This window comes from Chiloscyllium plagiosum, unplaced genomic scaffold (assembly GCF_037043375.1).
Source record: "Chiloscyllium plagiosum isolate Xiang-an unplaced genomic scaffold, Cpla_swu_hap1 HiC_scaffold_34, whole genome shotgun sequence".
NCBI classification, from domain to species: Eukaryota; Metazoa; Chordata; class Chondrichthyes; order Orectolobiformes; family Hemiscylliidae; genus Chiloscyllium; species Chiloscyllium plagiosum.
In genome coordinates, this window is record NW_028270172.1 from 16,690,767 (window position 1) to 16,715,809 (window position 25,043).

Genomic DNA, 25,043 nt, shown 5'->3' on the forward strand with positions numbered 1-25,043 from the left:
CCAGAGGAAACCCACGCAGACATGGGGAGAATATGCAAACTCCACACAGACAGTCGCTTGAGGCTGGAATCGAATCCGTGTCCCTGGCACTGTGAGGCAGCACTGCTCACTACTAAGCCATCGTGCTACCCCAAAGAATATTCCCATTTGCCTTCCCATACTCCATTGGTTTATTATATGGGATAATTTTGAACTCAGTGATATTAGAGCCCTGAGTCAAGAGTGTGGTGCTGGAAAAGCACAGCTGGTCAGGCAGCATCCGAGGAGCAGGGGAGTCAACGTTTCGGGCAAAAGCCCTTCATCAGGAATTCTGCAGTCCTCACTTTCTCATATTGGAGCCCTGGCTACCTAGGTCATAATACCCAGGCTACTTTATTTTTCACTTCCCAATATATGTGGAGACAGGGACGAACTACTAACAGACGTGGATTAAGCAAGTGGTCAAAATGAGGGCAGATGACATTCAATGTGGGGAAATATGAGCTGCTCCACCTGGGATCCAAGAAAGGCAAATGGGAATATTTTCCTAATGAATAATGAGTGCGAAGGAGCAAAAGGATTTAGATTTCCTTGTGCACAAGTTACTAAACATTAGTGCACATGCACAAAGAAATTAAGAAGGCTAATGGAATGTTGATCATTTAGGGACTGAAAATGAAACATGAGGGAATGGTGTTTCAGTTGGTTAGAGCCCATTAGGATAATGTCTTCAATGCTGGGCACTTAGCTATGGGAAAGGTACATTGCATTTGGAGGTGGTGCAGTGCTGTTTCACCAGGACGCTGCTGGGATTTAAGGGGTTACATTACAAGGACAGGTTACACAAACATGAATGTTATATACAGACGTTTGATCTGACCAAGGCATTTAAAGGGACAAGATAGAGTAGATAGAGAGAAATTACATCCTCATCTGGGCAAGTCCAGATCAAGGGGCACAGTTTGAAAATTAGAACTAGGCCCGATAGAAGTGAAATCGAGAAGAACTTATAACCAAAACTGCTAATTGAAATTGTCACCATGCTTCCCAGATGTTAAGATCTGGAATGTGTTGTCTGAGAGTGTGGCAGAGGCAGGATCGGTCAAGAGCCAACTGCATTATTATCTAAAAAGGAAGAATGTGCAGGATTACAGGGAGAATGGCAGTAGGTGCATCACCCTATTGAAGAACTGTCACAGACATGATGGGCTGAGTGGACTCCTTCTGCTTTGTAACCGATCTGTGATTCTGTGAAAGAGTTGGAGATGCTGGATTGTTTGAAGATTTCGATACTGAGATTGTTGAATATTTCTTAGCTAAGGCTATCTATCAAAAGATTTGGAAAAAGGTCTGTATATTTAGTCAAACAATAGGTCGGCTTAATGTAAAAACAAAAGACGTTGAGGATCTGAATGACTCCTGTTCCCATCTCCCCACAGAATGAACTGAAAATCAGGTTGTTCGCTGAAATGGGAAAGATTTGCTCCACCAGATTCTTGGTGGTCATCACTCCCAGGAACTTGATTCTCTTGACCGTCTCCACCTCAGCATCATCAATGCAAAGAGGCACATGCCCCTCCACTCCACTTCCTGACATCAATCAGCAGCTCCTTCGTTTTATTGAGGTTGACATAGAGTTTGTTCTCTTTATATGTTGCCGCTAAGCTCTCTGAGTTAAACTGAGTTAAAAGCAGCAACTATACCTCTGGCATATCCAGTTTTTTTAAACTGTGTGTTTCACTGACAAGGCCAGCATTTATTTTCCCATCCCTCACTGAACTGAGTGGGTTATTGGGCCATTTCAGAGGGCTGTTAACAGTCAACGACATTTTTTAAGATTTTACAATTTCTTTGCTTTGTACCTGAAGGCAGTGTATTGTGGACCATACCTACTGAGCTATCGATAATAAGTCACTCCAGACTGGAGTCTGGCCTTTGAACAATGGACAGCCAGTAAAGCTCAACCCTGTAATTATAGTCGATCCATATGATAAACGGTGGAAATGATGTGGGAAGGATGTTTCTTCTTGTGGGGGAGTCCAGAACTGGGGAACACAGTTTTAAATTTAGGCACCACCCTTTACGACAGAGATGAGGAGTATTCTTTTTCTTTTTCTGAGGGTTCTCAGCTTTGGAACCATCTGCTTAAGAAGATGGCGGAGAACCGGTCATTGACTAATTTTAAGACAGAACAAAGATGCCTGTGACCAGTGGAGTGCCACGAGGATCGGTGCTGGGTCCTCTACTTTTTGTCATTTATATAAATGATTTGGATGCGAGCATAAGAGGCACAGTTAGTAAGTTTGCAGATGACACCAAAATTGGAGGTATAGTGGACCGCGAAGAGGGTTACCTCAGATTACAACAGGATCTAGACCAGATGGGCCAATTGGATGAGAAGTTGAATGGAGTTTTGAAATGGAGTTCAATTCAGATAAATGCGAGGACTTATACACTTTATGGTAAGGTCCTAGGGAGTGTTACTGAACAAAGAGACCTTGGAGTGCAGGTTCATAGCTCCTTGAAAGTGGAGTCACAGGTAGAGAGGATAGTGAAGAAGATGCTTGGTATGTTTTCCTTTATTGGTCAGAGTATTGAGTACAGGAGTCGGGAGATCATGTTGCGGCTGTACAGACAATTGGTTAGGCCACTGTTGGAATATTGCGTGCAATTCTGGTCTCCTTTCTATCGGAAAGATGTTGTGAAACTTGAAAGGGTTCAGAAAAGATTTACAAGGATGTTGCCAGGGTTGGGAGATTTGGGCTATAGGGAGAGGCTGAACAGGCTGGGGCTGTTTTTCCTGGAGTGTCGGAGGCTGAGGGGTGACCTTCTAGAGGTTTACAAAATTATGAGGGGTATGGATAGGATAAATAGACAAAGTCTTTTCCCTGGCGTCGGGAGTCCAGAACTAGAGGGCATAGGTTTAGGATGAGGGGAAAGATATAAAAGAGTCCTAAGGAGCAACTTTTTCACTTGGGGGTGGTACGTGTATGGAATGAGCTGCCAGAGGATGTGGTGGAGGCTGGTACAATTGCAAGAGGCATTTGGATGGGTATATGAATAGGAAGGGTTTGGAGGGATATGGGCCGGGTGATGGCAGGTGGGACTAGATTGGGTTGGGATATCTGGTCGGCATGGACGGGTTGAACCGAAGGGTCTGTTTCCATGCTGTACATCTCTATGACTCTATGACTATGTGATGGTGACAGATGGGGGAGGAAATGGCCTAATGGTCTAATCTCTGGACTGTTAACCCAGAGATCCTGGGGACCTGGGTTTGAACCTGCCATGGCAGAATATGATTTCAATAATTTTTTTAAGAAGTCTGGGATTAATTGTCTAAAGATGACCATGCATCCATTGTTGATTGTTGGGAAAGGCCCCATCAGGTTTGCTAATGCCGTTAGGGAAGGAAACTGCGCCCCCTCAGCAGGTCTGGCCTACATGTGACTCCAGACCCGCAGCAATATGGTTAACTCTTAAATGCCCTCTGGGCAATTAGGGATGGGTAATAAATGCTGCTGAGCCAGTGATGCCCTCATTTTGTGAATGAATAAAGGTCGGGAATGTGGAACTCACAACACAAACAGATCAGCCATGATTCTATTGAGTCACGTGATTCTGCTCCTAATTTGTATCTTTGCAGAAAAAGCTTGTCTTCCAGGGCCCTTTCTGGGACTCTGATCCTGTTTGCCACTGGGCTTTCTTTGACAGAACCTCTTCGAGGGGAATGTGGTATGAACGCACCTTCATTTAAACTCCCTTCCATGTTTCAGTCTCATCAGGTCTTGGGGTGGGGAGAAGGGGATTCAACTGAGGCTCAGTGTCCTATCATCTAATACAAAACAGAAATTTCGGAACTTCAAATTAACGCGGGTGATTTGACAGCATTTCCATGGCAGTCAGTCCTGGTGAAGGTTCCCTGTGGAAACAGGAATAATCCTGTCAAAGTGACACCATACACTGTATACAAATGCTGCACTTGCAAACATTTTGGAGGTGAGGTTCCACATCACCTCCATGTCAGAGTCCAGCTGCTGTTGCTCCCTCCAGCACCCAGCACTGGGCTCTGGTGCTGAATGATACACTGACTGCAGCAAATGGTCATACTGAAGGCAAGGCTCTTTTGATGAGTTACTTATGAAAAATTCTTTTGTCAAGTGGCTCACACATGAAGAATCAATTTGCTAAGCTCGGCAGTAAATTGTGGCATGATGATTTTGACAGGCATTATAAGATTGTGCGTGGATCTTCTAATCAATTGCAACTCAATATTTCTGCTCTCAGAATGGCTATCAGCACTGAGGGTAGGCCCTTTGGCCCAAGACATCAATGCTGGTTCTCTGCCTGGGCTACCCACATGTGCCCGCACTCCCTTTGCCTTTTCCTCATAACACTCCATTTTTAAAAAAACATTGGGTAATTATTGAATTTTCTCTTGAAAGCCTCTTTGAATTTCTGCCTCCACCACCCTGTCAGGCAGTGTGCGTTCCAGATATAAAAACAGAACTTCCTGGAAACACTTGGTGGATCTGGCAGCATCTGAGCTGAAATGTTAACTCTGATTTCTCTCTGTGGCTGCTGCCAGACCTGCTGAGCTTTTCCAGCAACTTCCATTTTGTTTCCGATTTACAGCATCTGCAGTTGTTTTGGCTTTTGTTGTGAATTCTGTACATGTTTTATTAACCCCTTTCTCAATCTCTGCGGCCACCTCCCATGATTTGTGCACGTATGTATTTACCTGGCTGTTCTGCTCCTGCACTCTCTTTCAAATTATGCCCTTTATTTTATGTTGCCCAACCTCATTCTTCCTACCAGTGTGATTGCTCCCCACTTCTCCCTATTAAAAGACATCGGTCACTTGTCTACTCATTGCCCCAGCCTCATAATGAACTCTTAAGTTATCTTCCTCACAATGCTTCCATGTTTTATGACATCCGCAAATTTTTGATGTGTGTTTGTACATCAAGGTCAGGGTCATCAAGAGAAGCTGATGTCCTAATATTGTGAAACTCCGGGAAACCCCTCTGTTTACTTTCCTTCAGGATGAACTTTAATCATTCGGCACTACTGTTTCCCATCACTCAACCAAGCTGCTCCGGTTCCTTTTGTTCCATGACCTCCAACTTTGCTTACAAACCTGTCATACTTAAGTAGAGAGAAACGCAAATCATTAGTGACCAAGTTACTGTCATTTTATGTCTCACAGTCAGTATGTCAGTTTACCTTTAAGAGGCACTGTATGTCAATAAGAGACAAGCTTGTGATATCATCATTATATCATAGCATGTGATCTCAAACTCCATCTGAGACCAGGATCACCTGAAGCAGAGCACTCTACTAGAAGCATGCTGCTCTTTCGTAACTAATAGAACTCTTAATAGTGTTGAAGTAGGCTAGCTAGCACATCCCTAGACATGACGGGCAATTTTGCAAGGCCAATCCATCTAACCTCCACATCTTTGGGCTGTGGGAGGAAACCACAGCATCTGGAGGAAACAGATACAGGGAGAATGTGCAAACTCCACACAAATAGTTGCCCGAGGGTGGAATCGAACTTGGGTCCCTGGTGCTATGAGGCAGCAGAGCTAATCACTGAGCCACTGTGCCACCCTAAGCTTAATGTTAGCCCAGACCTGGAGTCTCTGTGAATGCATTGTTGGTATATAGCTGTAATAAATTGAATTATTGCATGCTACAATATCCAAATATAGGCATTTGGATGGCGACATAAATAGGAAGGGTTTAGAGGGATACGGGTGAAGTGCTGGCAAATGGGACTAGATTAAATTAGGATATCTGGTTCGACAGTTGGACCGAAGGGTCTGCTTCCGGTCTGTACATCTCTGTGACTCAATGACTCCTATGACCTGATGAAAGAGCAGCACTCCGAAAGCTTGTAATTTCAAATCAACCCATTAGTTTAAAATCAATGAGAGCATGGGGGGGAGTCAGATCTGTGTCCATTTGGCTTCACATTAGGTTCACTATCAAGATCAACCAATTCCAGCTGCCCTCTGACCTCTGGTCCTAACTGGCCTCTTAATGATCTTACAAAGTGATCCACTCCTGTCTGGCAAGTGTGCATTCTGTTCATCCATCGTGGAAGATGGCTCAGGAATGGAGTGGCGTTGGGAAAATGCCATGCCAGCCAGCAGCACAAAATTCCACAGCCAGCTGCCTGCACCCCATCCCCATAACAGGACAGCATTCCCGCTCATAGTGTTGACTTGGAGCTCAGTGTTGTCAGTGTATCCACGGAACCTGCATTTATGTTTCCAGCCAATGTCACCCAGCAGCACCAATTCAATAAGAAACACAGGGGAGGGGGAAGGATCTATCGATAAGGGATGCTGTGTCACCATCGTCTTACCAGACCATAGGGCTGCTCTCCCATTTGAGAGGGATGACTGGTGGCGATTTAACATGAGGGCCAACGTGTCTCAGGTAAGGGGAGAGGTTGAGAAGGAGAGTTCTTCATGGTAACCTCAGCTGATGATGAGAGCTGCACCCACACTGTTGGCATCAAACCACTTCGCAAACCAACCGACTTCACCAGAGGGTTAAAGTGAAGGAGAGGTAAGAGTAGCAGAAGGTAACAAAAAGATGAAGGAATGATGATCTCTATTGCAGTCAAAACCTTGCGTAATATTCAGTGTTTCAAAGGTGGCATTGGAACATGACGACACCTCTCATTTTGCACACGATAAAACAGTTTTCACTGCATTTTTATATCCATGTGACAATAAAATCTAATTCTAAATAAGATACAAGCAAAACAATGCTGTAATGGGGAGAGGGGAGAGGTGGAGAAAATGTATAAAAATGAGGGATAAACATTATGCAGTCAGTTTTGGAAGTTAGGGAATTCGACATTGAGACCTTGAGGCTGTAAAGTGACCGAGCAGAAAATGAGGTGTCATTTCTTGAGCTAGCGTTGCGCTTCAGCGAAATGTTGCAGCAAACGCAGACCAGAAAGAAAGAGAACCCAATGAACTGAGGAAATGATTACAGGTGGCAGAATCAGATCTCCAAGTCGCAGTGATGTGTGTCACCGAATGACAGCAGGAGCTCCTTTAGCTGTTTCACTCAAGAGGTCACAAAGTTGTCGAATAAGTTACAAGAACGGCATGTGTTTAGGGAGCAGTTGGTTGTCTTTGTGAAGAGGAAATTCATTTCTATTCAGTCAGTACAAATTCCTGAAGCCAGCTGGGTTTGAGGTGTGATGTGGTCTCCACTTCACCTATAGAGGGAGCACTCCTCAGGAACGTCCACCGTGATTGATTAGATTAGATTATTTAGATTAGATTGGATTACTTAGATTAGATTATTTACAGTGTGAAAATAGGCCCTTTGGCCCAACAAGTCCACACCAACCCGCCGAAGCGCAACCCACCCAGACCCATTCCCCTACATTTACCCCTTCACCTAGCATGGCCAATTCACCTAACCTGCACATCTTTGGACTGTGGAGGGGAAACCAGAGCACCTGCAGACACAGGGAGAACGTACAAACTCCACACAGACAGTTGCCTGAGGCGGGAATCGAACCTGGGACCCTGATTCTGTGAGGCAGCAGTGCTAACCTAAGCTCTTCACAAGTGCGTAAGGAGCTTTTACTGAGACTCCATTGCTAGGGGTTGGCTGCACAGTGACTCTGACTAGTCCTGAAACTAGTGAACAATAATCACACTCGTATGCGAGTTCAAACCTGCTGTTTGACAGAGGGGGTGTGTCTGGAGAAACACAGTGACTTCCTGCATTTCCCATTCCTTATTCCGAAGGACAGAGGCTGGTGGAGCTTGCTCAGAAAGGTTGCTTCATGGGAGGTGACTGGGTACAACAGATGTAGCACATGACGTTGAAAGCCAGTATGAGAAATTGGTCCTTTCCCAATTCTAAGCTTTCTACGTCTGATGCCTAATTTGCTTCCCCAGATTCAGTTGTTGCTGCATTCACCAGATGATCATTCACCTGGACACTTCACTGGGGAACAATCCATTCTTATCATCTTTTTATTTTTCTTCCAGGGTTAGTTGCAGTGAAAAAAGCCCATGACATAGAAGCAAGACTGAACGAAATTGAGAAAGTTCTGAAGATTATAATTAACTTGCCCTGCAAAGTAAGTATCTGGCATTGGGTGTTCCTTATTCTCAGATTACTGAAGGCACCTACATACTTTGCCAACACTCCAGCGCTTTCAACCAAACGAGTTCTGGAAAAATAATTTGCTATGTTCTGAATTCAGCTATTGATTGTGCAAGTTTAGTAAACACAAGTTTAAGGAATCAGAAAGCCAGGAGTACTTCCCATCAGTTTGGGGCTGAACTTTCAAAACAATTCTACTTATCTATCCTCTTCCTAATTCCTTTGTTGCTTGCCCAAATAGCTGTCGATCTCACTGTTAAGTATACCCAATGACACAGCATCTATAGCGGTCTGGGGTAAAAATCCTCCGAGTGACAAAGTGGCTGACCCCTTCTTCCCAAGACTATGAGCCTCTAGTTCGAATCTCTCCTGTCCAGTGAAGCAGCCTCTCAGCATCCATCTTATCAAGCCCTTTAAGAATATCATGTTTCAATGAGATCCAACTTTTTTAAACCTCAAAGCGCCAGGGACCTGGGTTCAATTCCACCTTCAGGCGACTGTCTGTTTGCACATTCTCCCCGTGTCTGCGTGGGTTTCCTCTGGGTGCTCCGGTTTCCTCCCACTGTCCAATAATGTGCAGGCTCGGTGGATTGGCCATGCTAAATTGCCCATAATTTCTAGGGATGTAGAAATGCCGGGTTACAGGGATAGGGTAGGGGGGTGGGTTTGGGTTGGAGTGCTCTTTGGAGAGTGGGTGTGGACTCGATGGGCCGAATGGCCTGTGGGGATTCTGTGATTCCTTGAAATTCGAGAAGAAATGGGCCCGTTCTCCTCAGCACAGCTCTTAGAGTTAGTGACATTTTATTACATCCCTTACTGGAGTGAGAGTATCCTCCCTTAGATAAGGAAGCCAACATCCCAGACCAGGTTCCAGCTGTCACCTTGCTAAAGATGTACACAACTTCTGGAAGAGGTCCTGATGCTTCCTTTGATTAGTTTGGGTTTTGGGAGCTCCGCTGGGCCAACATTTAGTACCAATTCTTAATTGCCCTGGGAAAGGTCAGTTTAATGTAGGTAGACCCACATTGCTGTTAGGGAGGGAATTTCAGAATGTTGACCCAGTGACACTGATGGAACGATGATATTTTTCCAAGTTAGGGTGGTCATAGAATTGCAGAGGTCTACAACACAGTAAAAGGCTTTTGGCTCATTGTGTCCATGCCATTGGAAACAACCAGCTGACTCGTCTAATCCCATTTCCCAGCATTTGATGCATAGCCTTCATGAATTGGCATTGCAAATGCAATCACCCTCTGCTTCCTGCCACTCAGCCAATTATTGATCCAATTTGCCAAAATTTCCTTGGATCCTATAGGCTCCTACCTTTGCTGTTGGTCTCCCATGGAGGACCTTAAGAATAACCGTGCTGAAGTCCAAGTAGACAACATCAAAAACATTGCCTTCATCTACACACCTGGTCACCCCTGCAAAACATTCAATTACTCAGTTGGTCAGACAAAACCATGTTCTTGATTAATCTCTGACTCTCCAAATGCAGATTAATTCTGGCCTTCAGCATTGCTTTCAATTCCTCCCAGCCATCCAGGTTAGACTGACTGGCCTGTAGTTTCCTGGTTTATCCTTGCTCCCTCCTTGGCTGTCCTCCAGTTGTCTGCCACCTCTCCTATTGCCAGAGAGGAATTGAAAATTATTGCCAGTGCCCAGGCTATTTCCTCGGTGCCCTCATCCAATAGCCCGGAAGGTTCATCTATTTTTAAACCTGCCAGACCACTCAGAACCCTCCTCCTCTGTCTGTTCAAATTTCTTTCATGTATCACAGACATTCTCCCCCTGATTTCTCTCTCTGTAGTGTCCCTCTTACTAGTGAACACCAACACAAAGTATTCATTTAGAATCCTATCTATGTCCCCTGGCCCCACATATAAATTACTGCTGTGGGCCTTAATGGGCCCTACTGTTTCCCTCAATATCCTTTTACTATTTATGTACCTGTAAAACACCTGAACATTTTCCTTTATTTTACCTGCCAGCATCCTTTCATGTCACCTTTTCCTTCTCCTAATCTCCTTTTTAAGTTCTCTCTTGTCCATTCTATACAGTTTCTGCTGTTTTGGACCCTCGGTATTCGTCATAATCCTTCTTTGTTTCTCTTTACACAGTGCGGTGTATCCCTTGATAAGCAGAATTCACAGGTTTTTGATGATCTCACCCTTTTGCTGTATTGGAACATATTGGGTCCGTACTCTCCAAATCTCCTTCTTGAATACATCCCACTGTTTGGAGATAGGTCTATCTGGTGTAGTGCTGAGTGGCTTGGGGAGCAGGTGTTCCCATGTATCTACTGTCCCAGTCTGTCCGGCTGGTTGTGGTCATGTATCTACTGTCCCTGTCTGTCCGGCTGGTTGTGGTCATGGATCTACTGCCCCTGTCTGTCCGGCTGGTTGTGGTCATGTATCTCCTGCCCCTGTCTATCTGGCAGGTTGTGGTCATGTATCTACTGCCCCTGTCTGTCCGGATGGTTGTGGTCATGGATCTACTGCCCCTACCTGTCCGGCTGGTTGTGGTCATGTATCTCCTGCCCCTGTCTATCTGGCTGGTTGTGGTCATGTATCTACTGTCCCTGTCTGTCCGGATGGTTGTGGTCATGTATCTACTGTCCCTGTCTGTCGGGATGGTTGTGGTCATGTATCTACTGCCCCTGTCTGTCCGGATGGTTGTGGTCATGTATCTACTGCCCCTGTCTGTCCGGATGGTTGTGGTCATGGATCTACTGTCCCTGTCTGTCCGGCTGGTTGTGGTCATGTATCTACTGTCCCTGTCTGTCCGGATGGTTGTGGTCATGTATCTACTGCCCCTGTCTGTCCGGCTGGTTGTGGTCATGGATCTACTGCCCCTGTCTGTCCGGCTGGTTGTGGTCATGTATCTACTGCCCCTGCCTGTCCGGCTGGTTGTGGTCATGTATCTCCTGCCCCTGTCTATCTGGCTGGTTGTGGTCATGTATCTACTGTCCCTGTCTGTCCGGATGGTTGTGGTCATGTATCTACTGCCCCTGTCTATCTGGCTGGTTGTGGTCATGTATCTACTGTCCCTGTCTGTCCGGATGGTTGTGGTCATGTATCTACTGTCCCTGTCTGTCCGGATGGTTGTGGTCATGTATCTACTGCCCCTGTCTGTCCGGATGGTTGTGGTCATGGATCTACTGCCCCTGTCTGTCCGGCTGGTTGTGATCATGTATCTACTGCCCCTGTCTGTCCAGATGGTTGTGGTCATGGATCTATTGCCCCTGTCTGTCCGGATGGTTGTGGTCATGTATCTACTGCCTCTGTCTGTCCAGATGGTTGTGGTCATGGATCTACTGCCCCTGTCTGTCCGGATGGTTGTGGCCATGTATCTATTCCCCCTGTCTGTCCGGCTGGTTGTGGCCATGTATCTACTGCCCCTGTCTGTCCGGATGGTTGTGGTCATGGATCTACTGCCCCTGTCTGTCCGGATGGTTGTGGTCATGGATCTACTGCCCCTGTCTGTCCGGATGGTTGTGATCATGTATCTACTGCCCCTGTCTGTCCAGATGGTTGTGGTCATGGATCTATTGCCCCTGTCTGTCTGGATGGTTGTGATCATGTATCTACTGCCTCTGTCTGTCCAGATGGTTGTGGTCATGGATCTACTGCCCCTGTCTGTCCGGATGGTTGTGGTCATGTATCTACTGCCCCTGTCTATCTGGCTGGTTGTGGTCATGTATCTACTGCCCCTGTCTGTCCGGCTGGTTGTGGTCATGTATCTACTGCCCCTGTCTGTCCGGATGGTTGTGGTCATGTATCTACTGCCCCTGTCTATCTGGCTGGTTTTGGTCATGTATCTACTGCCCCTGTCTGTCCGGATGGTTGTGGTCATGTATCTACTGCCCCTGTCTGTCCCGATGGTTGTGGTCATGTATCTACTGCCCCTGTCTATCTGGCTGGTTGAGGTCATGTATCTACTGCCCCTGTCTGTCCGGATGGTTGTGGTCATGTATCTACTGCCCCTGTCTGTCCCGATGGTTGTGATCATGTATCTACTGCCCCTGTCTGTCCGGATGGTTGTGGTCATGTATCTACTGCCCCTGTCTGTCCGGATGGTTGTGGTCATGTATCTACTGCCCCTGTCTATCTGGCTAGTTGTGGTCATGTATCTACTGCCCCTGTCTGTCCGGATGGTTGTGGTCATGTATCTACTGTCCCTGTCTGTCCCGATGGGTGTGGTCATGGATCTACTGCCCCTGTCTGTCCAGATGGTTGTGGTCATGGATCTACTGCCCCTGTCTGTCCGGATGGTTGTGGTCATGGATCTACTGTCCCTGTCTGTCCGGATCGTTGTGGTCAAGTATCTACTGCCCCTGTCTATCTGGCTGGTTGTGGTCATGTATCTACTGCCCCTGTCTGTCCGGCTGGTTGTGGCCATGGATCTACTGCCCCTGTCTGTCCGGATGGTTGTGGTCATGGATCTACTGTCCCTGTCTGTCCGGATGGTTGTGGCCATGTATCTACTGCCCCTGTCTGTCCGGCTGGTTGTGGCCATGTATCTACTGCCCCTGTCTGTCTGGATGGTTGTGGTCATGGATCTACTGCCCCTGTCTGTCCGGCTGGTTGTGGCCATGTATCTACTGCCCCTGTCTGTCCGGATGGTTGTGGTCATGAATCTACTGCCCCTGTCTGTCCGGATGGTTGTGGTCATGTATCTACTGTCCCTGTCTGTCCGGATGGTTGTGGTCATGTATCTACTGCCCTTGTCCATCTGGCTGGTTGTGGTCATGTATCTACTGCCCCTGTCTGTCCGGATGGTTGTGGTCATGTATCTACTGCCCCTGTCTATCTGGCTGGTTGTGGTCATGTATCTACTGCCCCTGTCTGTCCGGATGGTTGTGGTCATGTATCTACTGCCCCTGTCTATCTGGCTGGTTGTGGTCATGTATCTACTGTCCCTGTCTGTCCGGCTGGTGTGGTCATGTATCTACTGTCCCTGTCTGTCCGGATGGTTGTGGTCATGGATCTACTGCCCCTGTCTGTCCGGATGGTTGTGGTCATGGATCTACTGTCCCTGTCTGTCCGGCTGGTTGTGATCATGTATCTACTGCCCCTGTCTGTCCGGCTGGTTGTGGTCATGTATCTACTGCCCCTGTCTGTCCGGCTGGTTGTGGTCATGTATCTACTGTCCCTGTCTGTACGGCTGGTTGTGGTCATGGATCTACTGTCCCTGTCTGTCCGGATCGTTGTGGTCAAGTATCTACTGCCCCTGTCTGTCCGGATGGTTGTGGTCATGTATCTCCTGCCCCTGTCTGTCCCGATGGGTGTGGTCATGGATCTACTGCCCCTGTCTGTCCAGATGGTTGTGGTCATGGATCTACTGCCCCTGTCTGTCCGGATGGTTGTGGTCATGGATCTACTGTCCCTGTCTGTCCGGATGGTTGTGGCCATGTATCTACTGCCCCTGTCTGTCCGGCTGGTTGTGGTCATGTATCTACTGCCCCTGTCTGTCCGGCTGGTTGTGGCCATGGATCTACTGCCCCTGTCTGTCCGGCTGGTTGTGGTCATGTATCTACTGTCCCTGTCTGTCCGGCTGGTTGTGGTCATGGATCTACTGTCCCTGTCTGTCCGGATCGTTGTGGTCATGTATCTACTGCCCCTGTCTGTCCGGATGGTTGTGGTCATGGATCTACTGCCCCTGTCTGTCCGGATGGTTGTGGTCATGTATCTACTGTCCCTGTCTGTCCCGATGGTTGTGGTCATGTATCTACTGTCCCTGTCTGTCCCGATGGTTGTGGTCATGTATCTACTGCCCTTGTCTATCTGGCTGGTTGTGGTCATGGATCTACTGCCCCTGTCTGTCCGGATGGTTGTGGTCATGTATCTACTGCCCCTGTCTGTCCGGATGGTTGTGGTCATGGATCTACTGTCCCTGTCTGTCCGGATCGTTGTGGTCATGTATCTACTGCCCCTGTCTGTCCGGATGGTTGTGGTCATGGATCTACTGCCCCTGTCTGTCCGGATGGTTGTGGTCATGTATCTACTGTCCCTGTCTGTCCCGATGGTTGTGGTCATGTATCTACTGTCCCTGTCTGTCCCGATGGTTGTGGTCATGTATCTACTGCCCTTGTCTATCTGGCTGGTTGTGGTCATGGATCTACTGCCCCTGTCTGTCCGGATGGTTGTGGTCATGTATCTACTGCCCCTGTCTGTCCGGATGGTTGTGGTCATGGATCTACTGCCCCTGTCTGTCCGGATGGTTGTGGTCATGGATCTACTGCCCCTGTCTGTCCCGATGGTTGTGTTCATGTATCTACTGCCCCTGTCTGTCCGGATGGTTGTGGTCATGGATCTACTGCCCCTGTCTATCTGGCTGGTTGTGGTCATGTATCTACTGCCCCTGTCTGTCCGGATGGTTGTGGTCATGGATCTACTGCCCCTGTCTATCTGGCTGGTTGTGGTCATGTATCTACTGCCCCTGAGGAGAAAGTGAGGTCTGCAGATGCTGGAGATCAGAGATGGAAATGTGTTGCTGGAAAAGCGCAGCAGGTCAGGCAGCATCTAGGGAACAGGAGAATCGACGTTTCAGGCATTAGCCCTTCTTCAGGAATGAGGAAAGTTGGTCCAGCAGGCTAAGATAAAAGATAGGGAGGAGGGACTTGGGGGAGGGGCGTCGGAAATGTGATAGGTGGAAAGAGGTCAAGGTGAGGGTGATAGGTCAGACTGGGGTGGGGGCGGAGAGGTCGGGAAGAAGATTGCAGGTTAGGAAGGCGGTGCTGAATTTGATGGATTTGACTGAGACAGGCTGGGGGGAGGGGAAATGAGGAAACTGGTGAAATCCGAGTTCATCCCTTGTGGTTGGAGGGTTCCTAGCCGGAAGATGAGGCGTTCTTCCTCCAATCGTCGTTTCGCTGTGGTCTGATGATGGAGGAGTCCAAAGACCTGCATATCCTTGGTGGAGTGGGAGGGGGAATTGAAATGTTGAGCTACAGGGTGGTTGGGTTGGTTGGTCCGGGTGTCCCAGAGGTGTTCTCTGAAACGCTCCGCAAGTAGGCGGCTTGTCTCCCCAATATAGAGGAGGCCACATCGGGTGCAAAGGATGCAATAGATGATATGTGTGGAGGTACAGGTGAATCTGTGGCGGATATGGAAGTTTCCTTTGGGGCCTTGGAGGGAGGTGAGGGGGGAGGTGTGGGCGCAAGTCTTGCACCTCCTGCGGTTGCAGGGGAAGGTGCCGGGAGTGAAGGTTGGGTTGGTGGGGGGGTGTGGATCTGACGAGGGAGTCACGGAGGGAGTGGTCTTTACGGAATGCTGATAGGGGAGGGGAGGGAAATATATCCTTGGTGGTGGGGTCCGTTTGGTTGTGGTCATGTATCTACTGCCCCTGTCTGGATGGTTGTGGTCATGGATCTTGGTGCTGATGTCTGAAGAGCCTTGCTGAGTTGCTGCAGTTCATCTTGTAGATGGTACATGCTGTTACTGCTGTACATCAGTCAGGGAGGGAGTGAATGATTGTCAATGTGATGTGAAATACGAGGTCAGCTTTATCTGGGCTGGTGTCAAGCTTCTTGATAGTTGTTGGAGTTGCACTCATCCAGAGCATGTGGGGAATATTCCATCCCACTCCTGCCTTGTGCCTTGTAGATGGTAGATGAGTTTTGGTGAGCTACTCTGTGTGGGATTCCTTATCACTGAGCTACTCCTGCATCACATTATTTAGCTGGCTTCTCCAGTTCTCTTTCTGGTCAACAGTAACCCCCAAGCCGTTGATAACGGTGGGGCGTTTCTGCGGTGATAATGATAACGTTCAATGTCATTATTATCAAATTGCAACCAGTTTGCATTAAAGGCTAAGATGCCATTTGCTTGCTCTAACTACAGATTAGCTGTGATTCACCTACAAGGACCACCAAGTCCTTCTGACAATTGCGATAGATTAATCTGTCACATTTTAGTTGCCTCTAAGACGGAAGGTTGTAGGTTCAAATCTCACTCCAGGACTCAAGCACAAAAATCAAGACTGGAGCACTGGGAGTGCTGTATTTCCTGATGAGAGGTTAAACAAAGACTCCCATCTGCTGGTTTGAGGTGGAATTGCAGTAATCCATTGGAAAAGAGAAGGGGGACTCTCTTTCGTTCTTGCCCAGTGCCCATGGAATAATGAGGTTTGGGAAAACCATATCACCCAGTTTCATTTGTGGAAGTCTTTGGAGGTTGAGCCTGATGTGCATTGTTGCAAATATGGAGAACTTCAACGTTGCTGAAACAAGAGACACATTATTGAAACCTTTCATCTTACATTCATCAGAACAAACTCAAGAACGTCAGATTTTAAATGATGACATCAACTTACATCACAGGAGAAAAGGCTGCTGATTGGCTGGCAAGTTATCTCTGATTTCGTGAGGTATTGCCATGGAGAAAGGGAATGTAGATTCTCCAACCTGCCAGGTCATTCACAAAAAGGCACAAGGCTTGAATGTATTCCTTTAGTTTGTAGAGACTGGGACCTTGAATGTGAATATTAGCTGCTTCCAGCAAGAATTAATGAGCACATTATGATCTAAAATCCCACATGCTTGGTCAGGTTAGATTAAATATCTCACTTTCAAAGATAGAGTTGTAGACATGGAGACAAGCCCTTCGGCCCAAACTGGCCCATACCGACCAAAATGTCCATCCACACTAACACCATGTCCCTGCACTTGGCCCATATCCTTCTAATCCTTTCCTATCCATGTATTTGTCCAAATGCCTTTTCAATGTTATTAATGTACCCGCCTCAACCACTTCCTCTGGCAGCTCATTCCATATGCGTACCACCCTCTGTGCACAAAAGTTGGCCCTCAGGTTCCCTTTTAGTCTTTCCCTTAAACTGATGCCCTCTAGTCCTCGATTCCCCAACCCTGGGAAAAACACTGAGTGCATTCGCCCTATCCATGTCTGTCATGATCTTATACACTTGTATAACGACCCCCTCAGCCTCCTACACTCTAAAGAAAAAGGTCCAAGCTTGTCTAACCTCTCCCTATAACTCAGACCATTGAGTCCAGGCAACATCCTTGTAAATTTCTTGTGCACTCTTTCCAGTTTAATAACATCCTTCCTGTAACAAGGTGACAAAAACTGAACACAATACTCAAAGTGCGACCTAACCAACGTCCTGTACAACTAGAACATAACTTCCCAACTTCTATCCTCAATGCCCTCACTGATGAAGGTCAGTGTGCCAAAAGCCTTCTTCACTGTTCTGTCTACTTGTGACTCCACTTTCAGAGAACTGTGAACCTGAAATCCAGAATCCCTCTGTTCCACAACACTCCTTAAGGGCCTACCATTCACCATGAAACCTCGTATTTGATTTGACATTCCAAGACCTCACACTTACCTATATTAAACTCCATTTGCCACTTCTCGGCCCACTTCCTCAGCTGATCAAGTTTCTCCTGCAATTTCTGAGAACCTTCCTCACTGTCCATGATATCGCCTATTTTAGTGTCATCAGCAAACTTACTAATCATGCCTTGTACAGTCTCATCCAAGTCATTGATATAGATAACAAACCATAATGGGCCTAGCACTGACCCCTGAGGCACTCCACTAGTCACAGGCCTCCAGTCGGACAAGTATCCTTCTAATATTACCCTCTGCTTCGCACCATCAAGCCAATTGTGTATCCAATTTGCTAGCTTGCCCTGGATTCCATGCGATCTAACTTTCCAGAGCAGCCTACCATGTAGACCCTTATCAAAGGCTTTACTGAAATCCATATAGACACATCTACTGCCCTGCCCTCTTCAACCTTCCTGGTCACTTCATCAAAGAACTCTAACAAATTTGTGAGGCATGATCTCCTGCTCACAAAGCCATGCTGACTATTCCTAATCAAACACTGTCTTTCCAAATGCATATATCTTATCCCTCAGAATCTTCTCATGTAACTTACCCATCACTGATATTAAGCTTACTGCTCTATAATTCCCAGGCTTTTCTTTGCATCCCTTCTTGAATAACGGCACAGCATTCGCTACCGTCCAGTCTTCCAGGACCTCACCTGTGGCTTACAATGATGCAAAAATATCAGGGAGTTTATGTGAGCAGGGAGGTTATGTGAGCAGGGAGTTTATGTGAGCAGGGAGGTTATGTGAGCAGGGAGGTCATGTGAGCAGGGAGTTTATGTGAGCAGGGAGGTTATGTGTCTGAACCAACATTGTTCACTCAATGATAATCATCAGAGAAAATACCCAGACCCATCCAACCACTTGTGTGATCTACTACAGATAAACCATAGGCCTCTTATTTATCGACAGTAACAACAGCCTGTCAGGCATTCCCAAAGTAATTCATTGCAACAAGCTGAAAGTGCCTAGGAGAAGTAAATGCAATGTATTGTATAAATGTAGTGCTTTTCTCAGTTTATTGAATTTTACACATTTATTCTCTGCCTCTTCATTTAGTATTCTAGGTCAGAAGTTGTTCTCACCTTCTTCGAAAGATCTTCGATAGATCAAGTATTAAAAAATGACTCTATCCAGAAAGTTCAGATGAGCTTCCAAAGCCCTGTCAAAATATCGGGTGAGTGAGTCACTTCACAATTCTTCCTGCTTCACGCATGGGTCACCGAGTGGGTCAGGTACATTTTACAAAGGGATCATTAATTGCTGCTTTGAAGCCAAATGGAAACGACTGTCCATTAGTTGTCAGTAGAGCTCAGCTTTGAGATGTCTATGTGATTTTATGCAATCGAGGATTTAAAAATAAAGTGTACAGAGGCGATGCCCAGAACCTTCTTAGCTATTACACAGTATTTCCATTGCAGGGATTGTTTAAACAACTTATTCGCCCATTATGTACACGGTTTTAATTGAGTTTTACCATCAATAGGTTAATGCCTGTCTTTTATTAGGGACTCATTAAAGCAACATTCACATTTGTGAGGTTCACTCTGTGCTGGGTGAACTGCCAGCTCTAGCAGATGTCTGTGAGAGACACCCCTACAAAACACAACTACACGGACATTAAATCACGGCTCAGGGGGAGTCTCAATGTCCTTAACTTCTGTTTCATTCACCCCATGGGATATGGGAATCACTGGTTATGCCAGAATTCATTTCCACATTGTAGGCCAGACGAGGTAAGGATGGCAGTTTCCTTCCCTTAAGGATATTAATTAACCAAATTACTTTTTAATAAAAGGTTTTCATCATTAGGCTTGCTTTGTTTAAATTCAAATTCAAGTTCCACCAGTGAGATTCAAATGCCTGTCTTCAGAATGTTAGTCTGGATTCCAGATGTGATCCATCACCAGGGAGAGTGGGGTCATGTTAACTCCATCACAGGGGGGAGTGGGGTCATGTTAGCCCCATCACCAGGGGGAATGCGTCATGTTAGCTCCATTACCAGGGGGAGTGGGTCATGTTAGCTCCATTACCAGGGGGAGTGGGGTCATGTTAACTCCATCACAGGGGGGAGTGGGGTCATGTTAGCCCCATCACCAGGGGGAGTGGGGTCATGTTGACTCCATCACCAGGGGGAGTGGGGTCATGTTAACTCCATCACCAGGGGGTGTGGGGTCATGTTAACTCCATCACCAGGGGTGTGGGGTCATGTTAACTCCATCACCAGGGGGAGTGGGGTCATGTTACCTCCATCACCAGGGGGAGTGGGGTCATGTTAGCTCCATCACCGAGGGGAGTGGGGTCATGTTAGCTCCATCACCAGGGGGTGTGGGGTCATGTTAGCTCCATCACCAGGGGGCGTGGGGTCATGTTAGCTCCATCACTGGGGGGAGTGGGGTCATGTTAGCCCCATCACCGGGGGGAGTGGGGTCATGTTAGCTCCATCACCAGGGGGAGTGGGGTCATGTTAACTCCATCACCAGGGGTGTGGGGTCATGTTAACTCCATCACCAGGGGTGTGGGGTCATGTTACCTCCATCACCAGGGGGAGTGGGGTCATGTTAGCCCCATCACCAGGGGGAGTGGGGTCATGTTAGCCCCATCACCAGGGGGAGTGGGGTCATGTTACCTCCATCACTAGCGAGAGTGGGGTCATGTTAGCTCCATCACCAGGGGGAGTGGGGTCATGTTAGCTCCATCACCGAGGGGAGTGGGGTCATGTTAGCTCCATCACCAGGGGGAGTGGGGTCATGTTAGCTCCATTACCAGGGGGAGTGGGGTCATGTTAGCTCCATCACCAGGGGGCGTGGGGTCATGTTAGCTCCATCACCGAGGGGAGTGGAGTCATGTTAGCTCCATCACCAAGGGGAGTGGGGTCTTGTTAACTCCACCACCGGGGCGAGTGGGGTCATGTTAGCTCCATCACCAGGGCGAGTGGGTCATGTTAATCTCACCATTGGGGGGGGGGGGGTCATGTTAACTCCATCACCAGGGGGAGTGGGGTCATGTTAACCCCATCACCAGGGGGAGTGGGGTCATGTTAACTCCATCACCAGGGGGAGTGGGGTCATGTTAACTCCATCACCAGGGGGAGTGGGGTCATGTTAGCTCCATCACCAGGGGGAGTGGGGTCATGTTAGCTCCATCACCAGGGGGAGTGGGGTCATGTTAGCTCCATCACCAGGGGTGTGGGGTCATGTTAGCTCCATCACCAGGGGGCGTGGAGTCATGTTAACTCCATCACCAGGGGGAGTGGGGTCATGTTACCTCCATCACCAGGGGGAGTGGGGTCATGTTAGCTCCATCATCGGGGGGGAGTGGGGTCATGTTAGCTCCATCACCGGGGGGAGTGGGGTCATGTTAACTCCATCACTAGCGAGAGTGGGGTCATGTTAGCTCCATCATCAGGGGGGAGTGGGGTCATGTTAGCTCCATCACCGGGGGGAGTGGGGTCATGTTAACTCCATCACTAGCGAGAGTGGGGTCATGTTAGCTCCATCACCGGGGGGGAGTGGGGTCATGTTTGCTCCATCACCGGGGGGACTGGGTCGTGTTTGCTGGGAGCCCTACAATGGGAGAGAAAACCCTTGAGGAATCCTGCTCCATCTTAGGAACAGCCCTTCAATTAATTGGTACAGAATCCATTTAAGTGAAAGGGTTTGAGTGTGATCATTGACTGAAACTGCGTCGCCTCTCCAAGCTGGATCAAATAGCACTTAATTGCATAATCAAACAGCTCATGCTTGAGTCAGTGGTGAAGGGACAGTTGTAAAGTTGTGTCTTCTTTGTCAGCATACCTGCCTCCAACTCACAAAGGTCTGGGTCCAAGTCCCACTGAGGGGTTTGTGCACAGAAATCAGGGTCGCTGCCCCAGTGTAGTATCGAGAGGATGCTGCACTGACAGAAGCTGTTGCTGTCTTTTAGTTGAGCTGTTAAATGGGTCGTTCTGGTGGGTGTTAAAGATCCCATGTTTCTCTTCCAATGGGAGTTATTGCCCGGTGTCCTGACTCGTTTTTATTCCCTAAATCAACATTACAGGAACAGAGTATCTGGTCATTATCACATTGCTGGTTGTGGGCAGTTTGCTATGTCTGAGTTGGCCTCCATTACGACCGGAAGTACGTTTCAAAAATGAATTCACAGGCTGTACAGTGCTTCATGGTATCTGACAATCATGGAAAGTACTATATAAATGCATGCTGTTTCTCCTCCATTATAAAGACTGCAGAAGGTACCAGTAACAGAGATTGAATACATACAGTGTAGAAACAAGCCCTTCAGCCCAACAAGTCCATACCAACCCTCTGAAGAGTAACCCACCCAGACCTATTCCCCTGCTAATGCACCTTACCTCTCCATCCCTGAATACTATGGGTAATTTAGCATAGCCAATCCACTCTAACCTACACATCTTTGGGCTGTGGGAGGAAACCCACACAGATGTGTGGAGAATGTGCAAACTCCACACAGATAGTCACCCGAGGCTGGAATTGAACCCAGGTCCTTGGCACTGTGAGGCAGCAGTGCTAACCACTGAGCTACCATGCCTTTAGCATATTCAGACAGCCTGGCTGTTAGTGAGCTGGCAAACTGCATATTGTTCTTTAACACAGACAGCAATCGCCCTCCCAGCTACAACTGCAACCAGTATCAGAATGGACTCATTTTCCAAACAGGGAGATTGAGGCCTGTCCTCTGTGGCATAGGGATGTCTGTACATTTGTTATCGTGGCCATGTTTGGTGGTCACATTGCCAGCTCCTCACCAGAGTAGCATCGCAGCTACATGTTTACTGTGCCTTAGTGAGTAGCCCCCATGATCCTCAGTCTGAAAGTTGTCAGTTCAATTCCACTCTGGAGAAGAGAGTCCTGGCTGAGAGATTGTTGAAACGAGGTGTTAAACAGGCATAATGTTTGTCCCTTTATCTTTAAGAACCTGGGCGGGAAGAGGATGGGGAAGGAGACAGGAAAGGAGGACAGCAAGAGTAGGATAAGGGGGAATGCTGGGGAGGAGGATGAGGAGGGGGAAGGGAAGTGGGATTGAGGAGGATGAGGGTGGGTGGGGAATCAGTTCCCAGTCCATTAAGAGAATCTGCAAATGAAGGTTGGATTGAGTGATACATTTGTGGGATTGGAACCAGGAAATGATTGAGCTATTGGGTTCCCAAGTTCCTAGCTGAAAACCAAGCCCGCAATATTTCTGAAAATAAACCTGTCAATACAGATTTGAAATTCTGGTGGATTCAGTGCTGACCGTATAAGGCACCTATCAATAGCAGCACAGTTAAATGACACAATGCAGCCATGAGAATATCATTGTCCTGAATGTGGATTGGCCATTGATGTCAATTAGAGTTCTCTCTGGTTTTGTGGCACCTCCTGCTTCCTGGAAGGTTGAAATTTGGTACTTTGCTGCCACCTTCTGGTTGAGATTGGTAGATGCCGGTGTTGGACTGGGGTGTACAAAGTTAAAAATCACACAACACCAGGTTATAGTCCAACAGGTTTAATTGGAAGCACACTAGCTTTCGGAGCATTGCTCCTTCATCAGGTGATAGTGGAGGGCTCAATCCTAACACACAGAATTTATAGCAAAAATTTACAGTGTGATGTGACTGAAATTATACATTGAAAAATTGATTGTTAAGTCTTTCATCTGTTTGAATACCATATAGTTTCACTTCTTTCATGTGTAAATCACAAAACCTTTTTTGAAAAGTTGCATTCGGTCACTGATGTCACATGTCACAAAAATGACACGTAGGTGGTCCTCATTTAACATTGTACCCCACACACACAGACGATTTCACACTGGTGTGAACAGGGGTTACAATCGCGCTGACCAATCTTACTTAAAGAAAAGCAACATGCTGGAGATTGGCACTAAGTGGGAGAGTTGAAAAACTCAGTGTGCTAGCACCGACAGAATGGGCCAAATGGCCCCTTTCTGCTCCAAAACAATTCTGTGAGCCTCCTGAAACTAATTTTAACATTGTTTCCCATGCACTCTTGCCTGTACCATCTCCTGTTCTCCAACTTGTGAACCCTCCACGCAACTTGCATCATCTCCCCTTGTTCTAACTACTGACTTGATGACCCCTGACCCCTGACCCTGACTTGCAGTCTCTGTCCTGGCCTGACCTCAGAATGGTCTTATTAATGGGAGATTGATGAACGTGGGCCATTTTGCCGAATAAGTAAGAATGATCATCCTCAAAGCTTCTCAAAAAGAAAAGGCAAGAAAAGGCAGATGTGTTTTTTAATGAAGAAAGCAGCCCTTTTTCCTGTAACTGTTCCGTCTTCACAAACACTGGTGATCATTATCGGGAGGAGAGCCTGCACCTGTCGGACATTGCTATCGCAACATCAGGTTCACTGAAGACATCACTCCAAATTACATCAGCAGGTTCACTTGGCACAAAGGGAACTGAAGGTGTGCTGACGACCTCGGGGAAGGTTGGAGGGTGTGGGTGGGTTGTAAACATCTGCACGCTGTTGAACGTAAGGCTTTGGGCTTTGTTTAAAACGCACGTCCCTCAGGATTGTCCACCGACTGGTGGGGATGAGATAGGAGCTGGCAGGAAGGACCCAGAAACCAGAAGATGCAACACGGGAGGATGTCTGACTCCGCTGAGGCCAGAAAGAGGAGCCAACTTGGAGATAGTGTGGATGGCAGGTGCTGGAAAGTCAGAGTGAATAAAGTGTGGAGCTGGAAAAAGCACAGCAGGTCAAGCAGCATCAGAGGAGCAGGAGAGTTGGACTGATCTGAAATGTTGACCCCCCTGCTCCTCTGATGCTGCTTGATATCCTGTGCTTTCTCCAGCTCCACACTTTATCGACTCAGGAAGAGGAGGCAAACTTCCTCCTCATGGGCCACAATCAATTTTAAGAAAATGTTTTAGAAAGAAATCTTAACCTGGGCCTCTGTGGCCTTAGGCAAGTTGCTGATAGCTTCTGATGGCATGTTTGGTGCTGTACAGACCTCCCCCTTTCCTTGGGTTAAAATTGCATTGTGTTAATCAGACTGTGACTTCCCTGCGTTCAGTATGCTCCCCATCTGTGTGGGTGGGTGTAAGATCAGACAATGTGAGGAAAACTGTTTTTACGCAGGGGGTGGTGGGTGCCTGGAACTTGCTCCCTGAGTTGGTGGTGGAGGCAGAGACTCTAAACTCTTTGAAAACGTACCTGGATCGGCACCTTAAGTGCGGTAAGCTGCAGGGTTATAGGCCGAGTGCAGGAAGATGGGATTACAAAGGGTATCTAGGTGTCATAGAGTCAAAGAGGTGTGCAGCACAGAAACAGACCTTTCGGTCCGACTCGCCCATACTGACTAGATATCCTCACCTAATCTAATCCCATTTGCCAGCATTTGGCCCAAATTGCTCTAAACCCTTTCTATTCATATACAGAGGAACCTTGATTATCTGAAGGACACAGGCAGGGAGTATTTTGTTTGGCTAATCGAATTCCAGATAATTTATGCTGGATAACACAGTTAGCCATGCATTGGAACCTTGTAATTTTGTTTGGATCATCTGAAATTTGATTAATTGAAT

General features: G+C 47.4%; 1 protein-coding gene across 2 annotated transcripts in view; it reads left to right on the forward strand.

Annotated features, from left to right (window-relative positions):
- Nucleotides 1-25,043, forward strand: part of LOC122564501 (PX domain-containing protein 1) — a 50,329-nt gene that overhangs the window by 11,943 nt on the left and 13,343 nt on the right. For both annotated transcript variants that reach the window (XM_087978511.1, XM_043719478.2), the window contains exons 2-3: nucleotides 8,010-8,101; nucleotides 18,548-18,665. In XM_087978511.1, coding sequence (XP_087834637.1) covers nucleotides 8,010-8,101; nucleotides 18,548-18,665 — 210 coding nt within the window. The remainder of the gene's footprint in view (nucleotides 1-8,009; nucleotides 8,102-18,547; nucleotides 18,666-25,043) is intronic.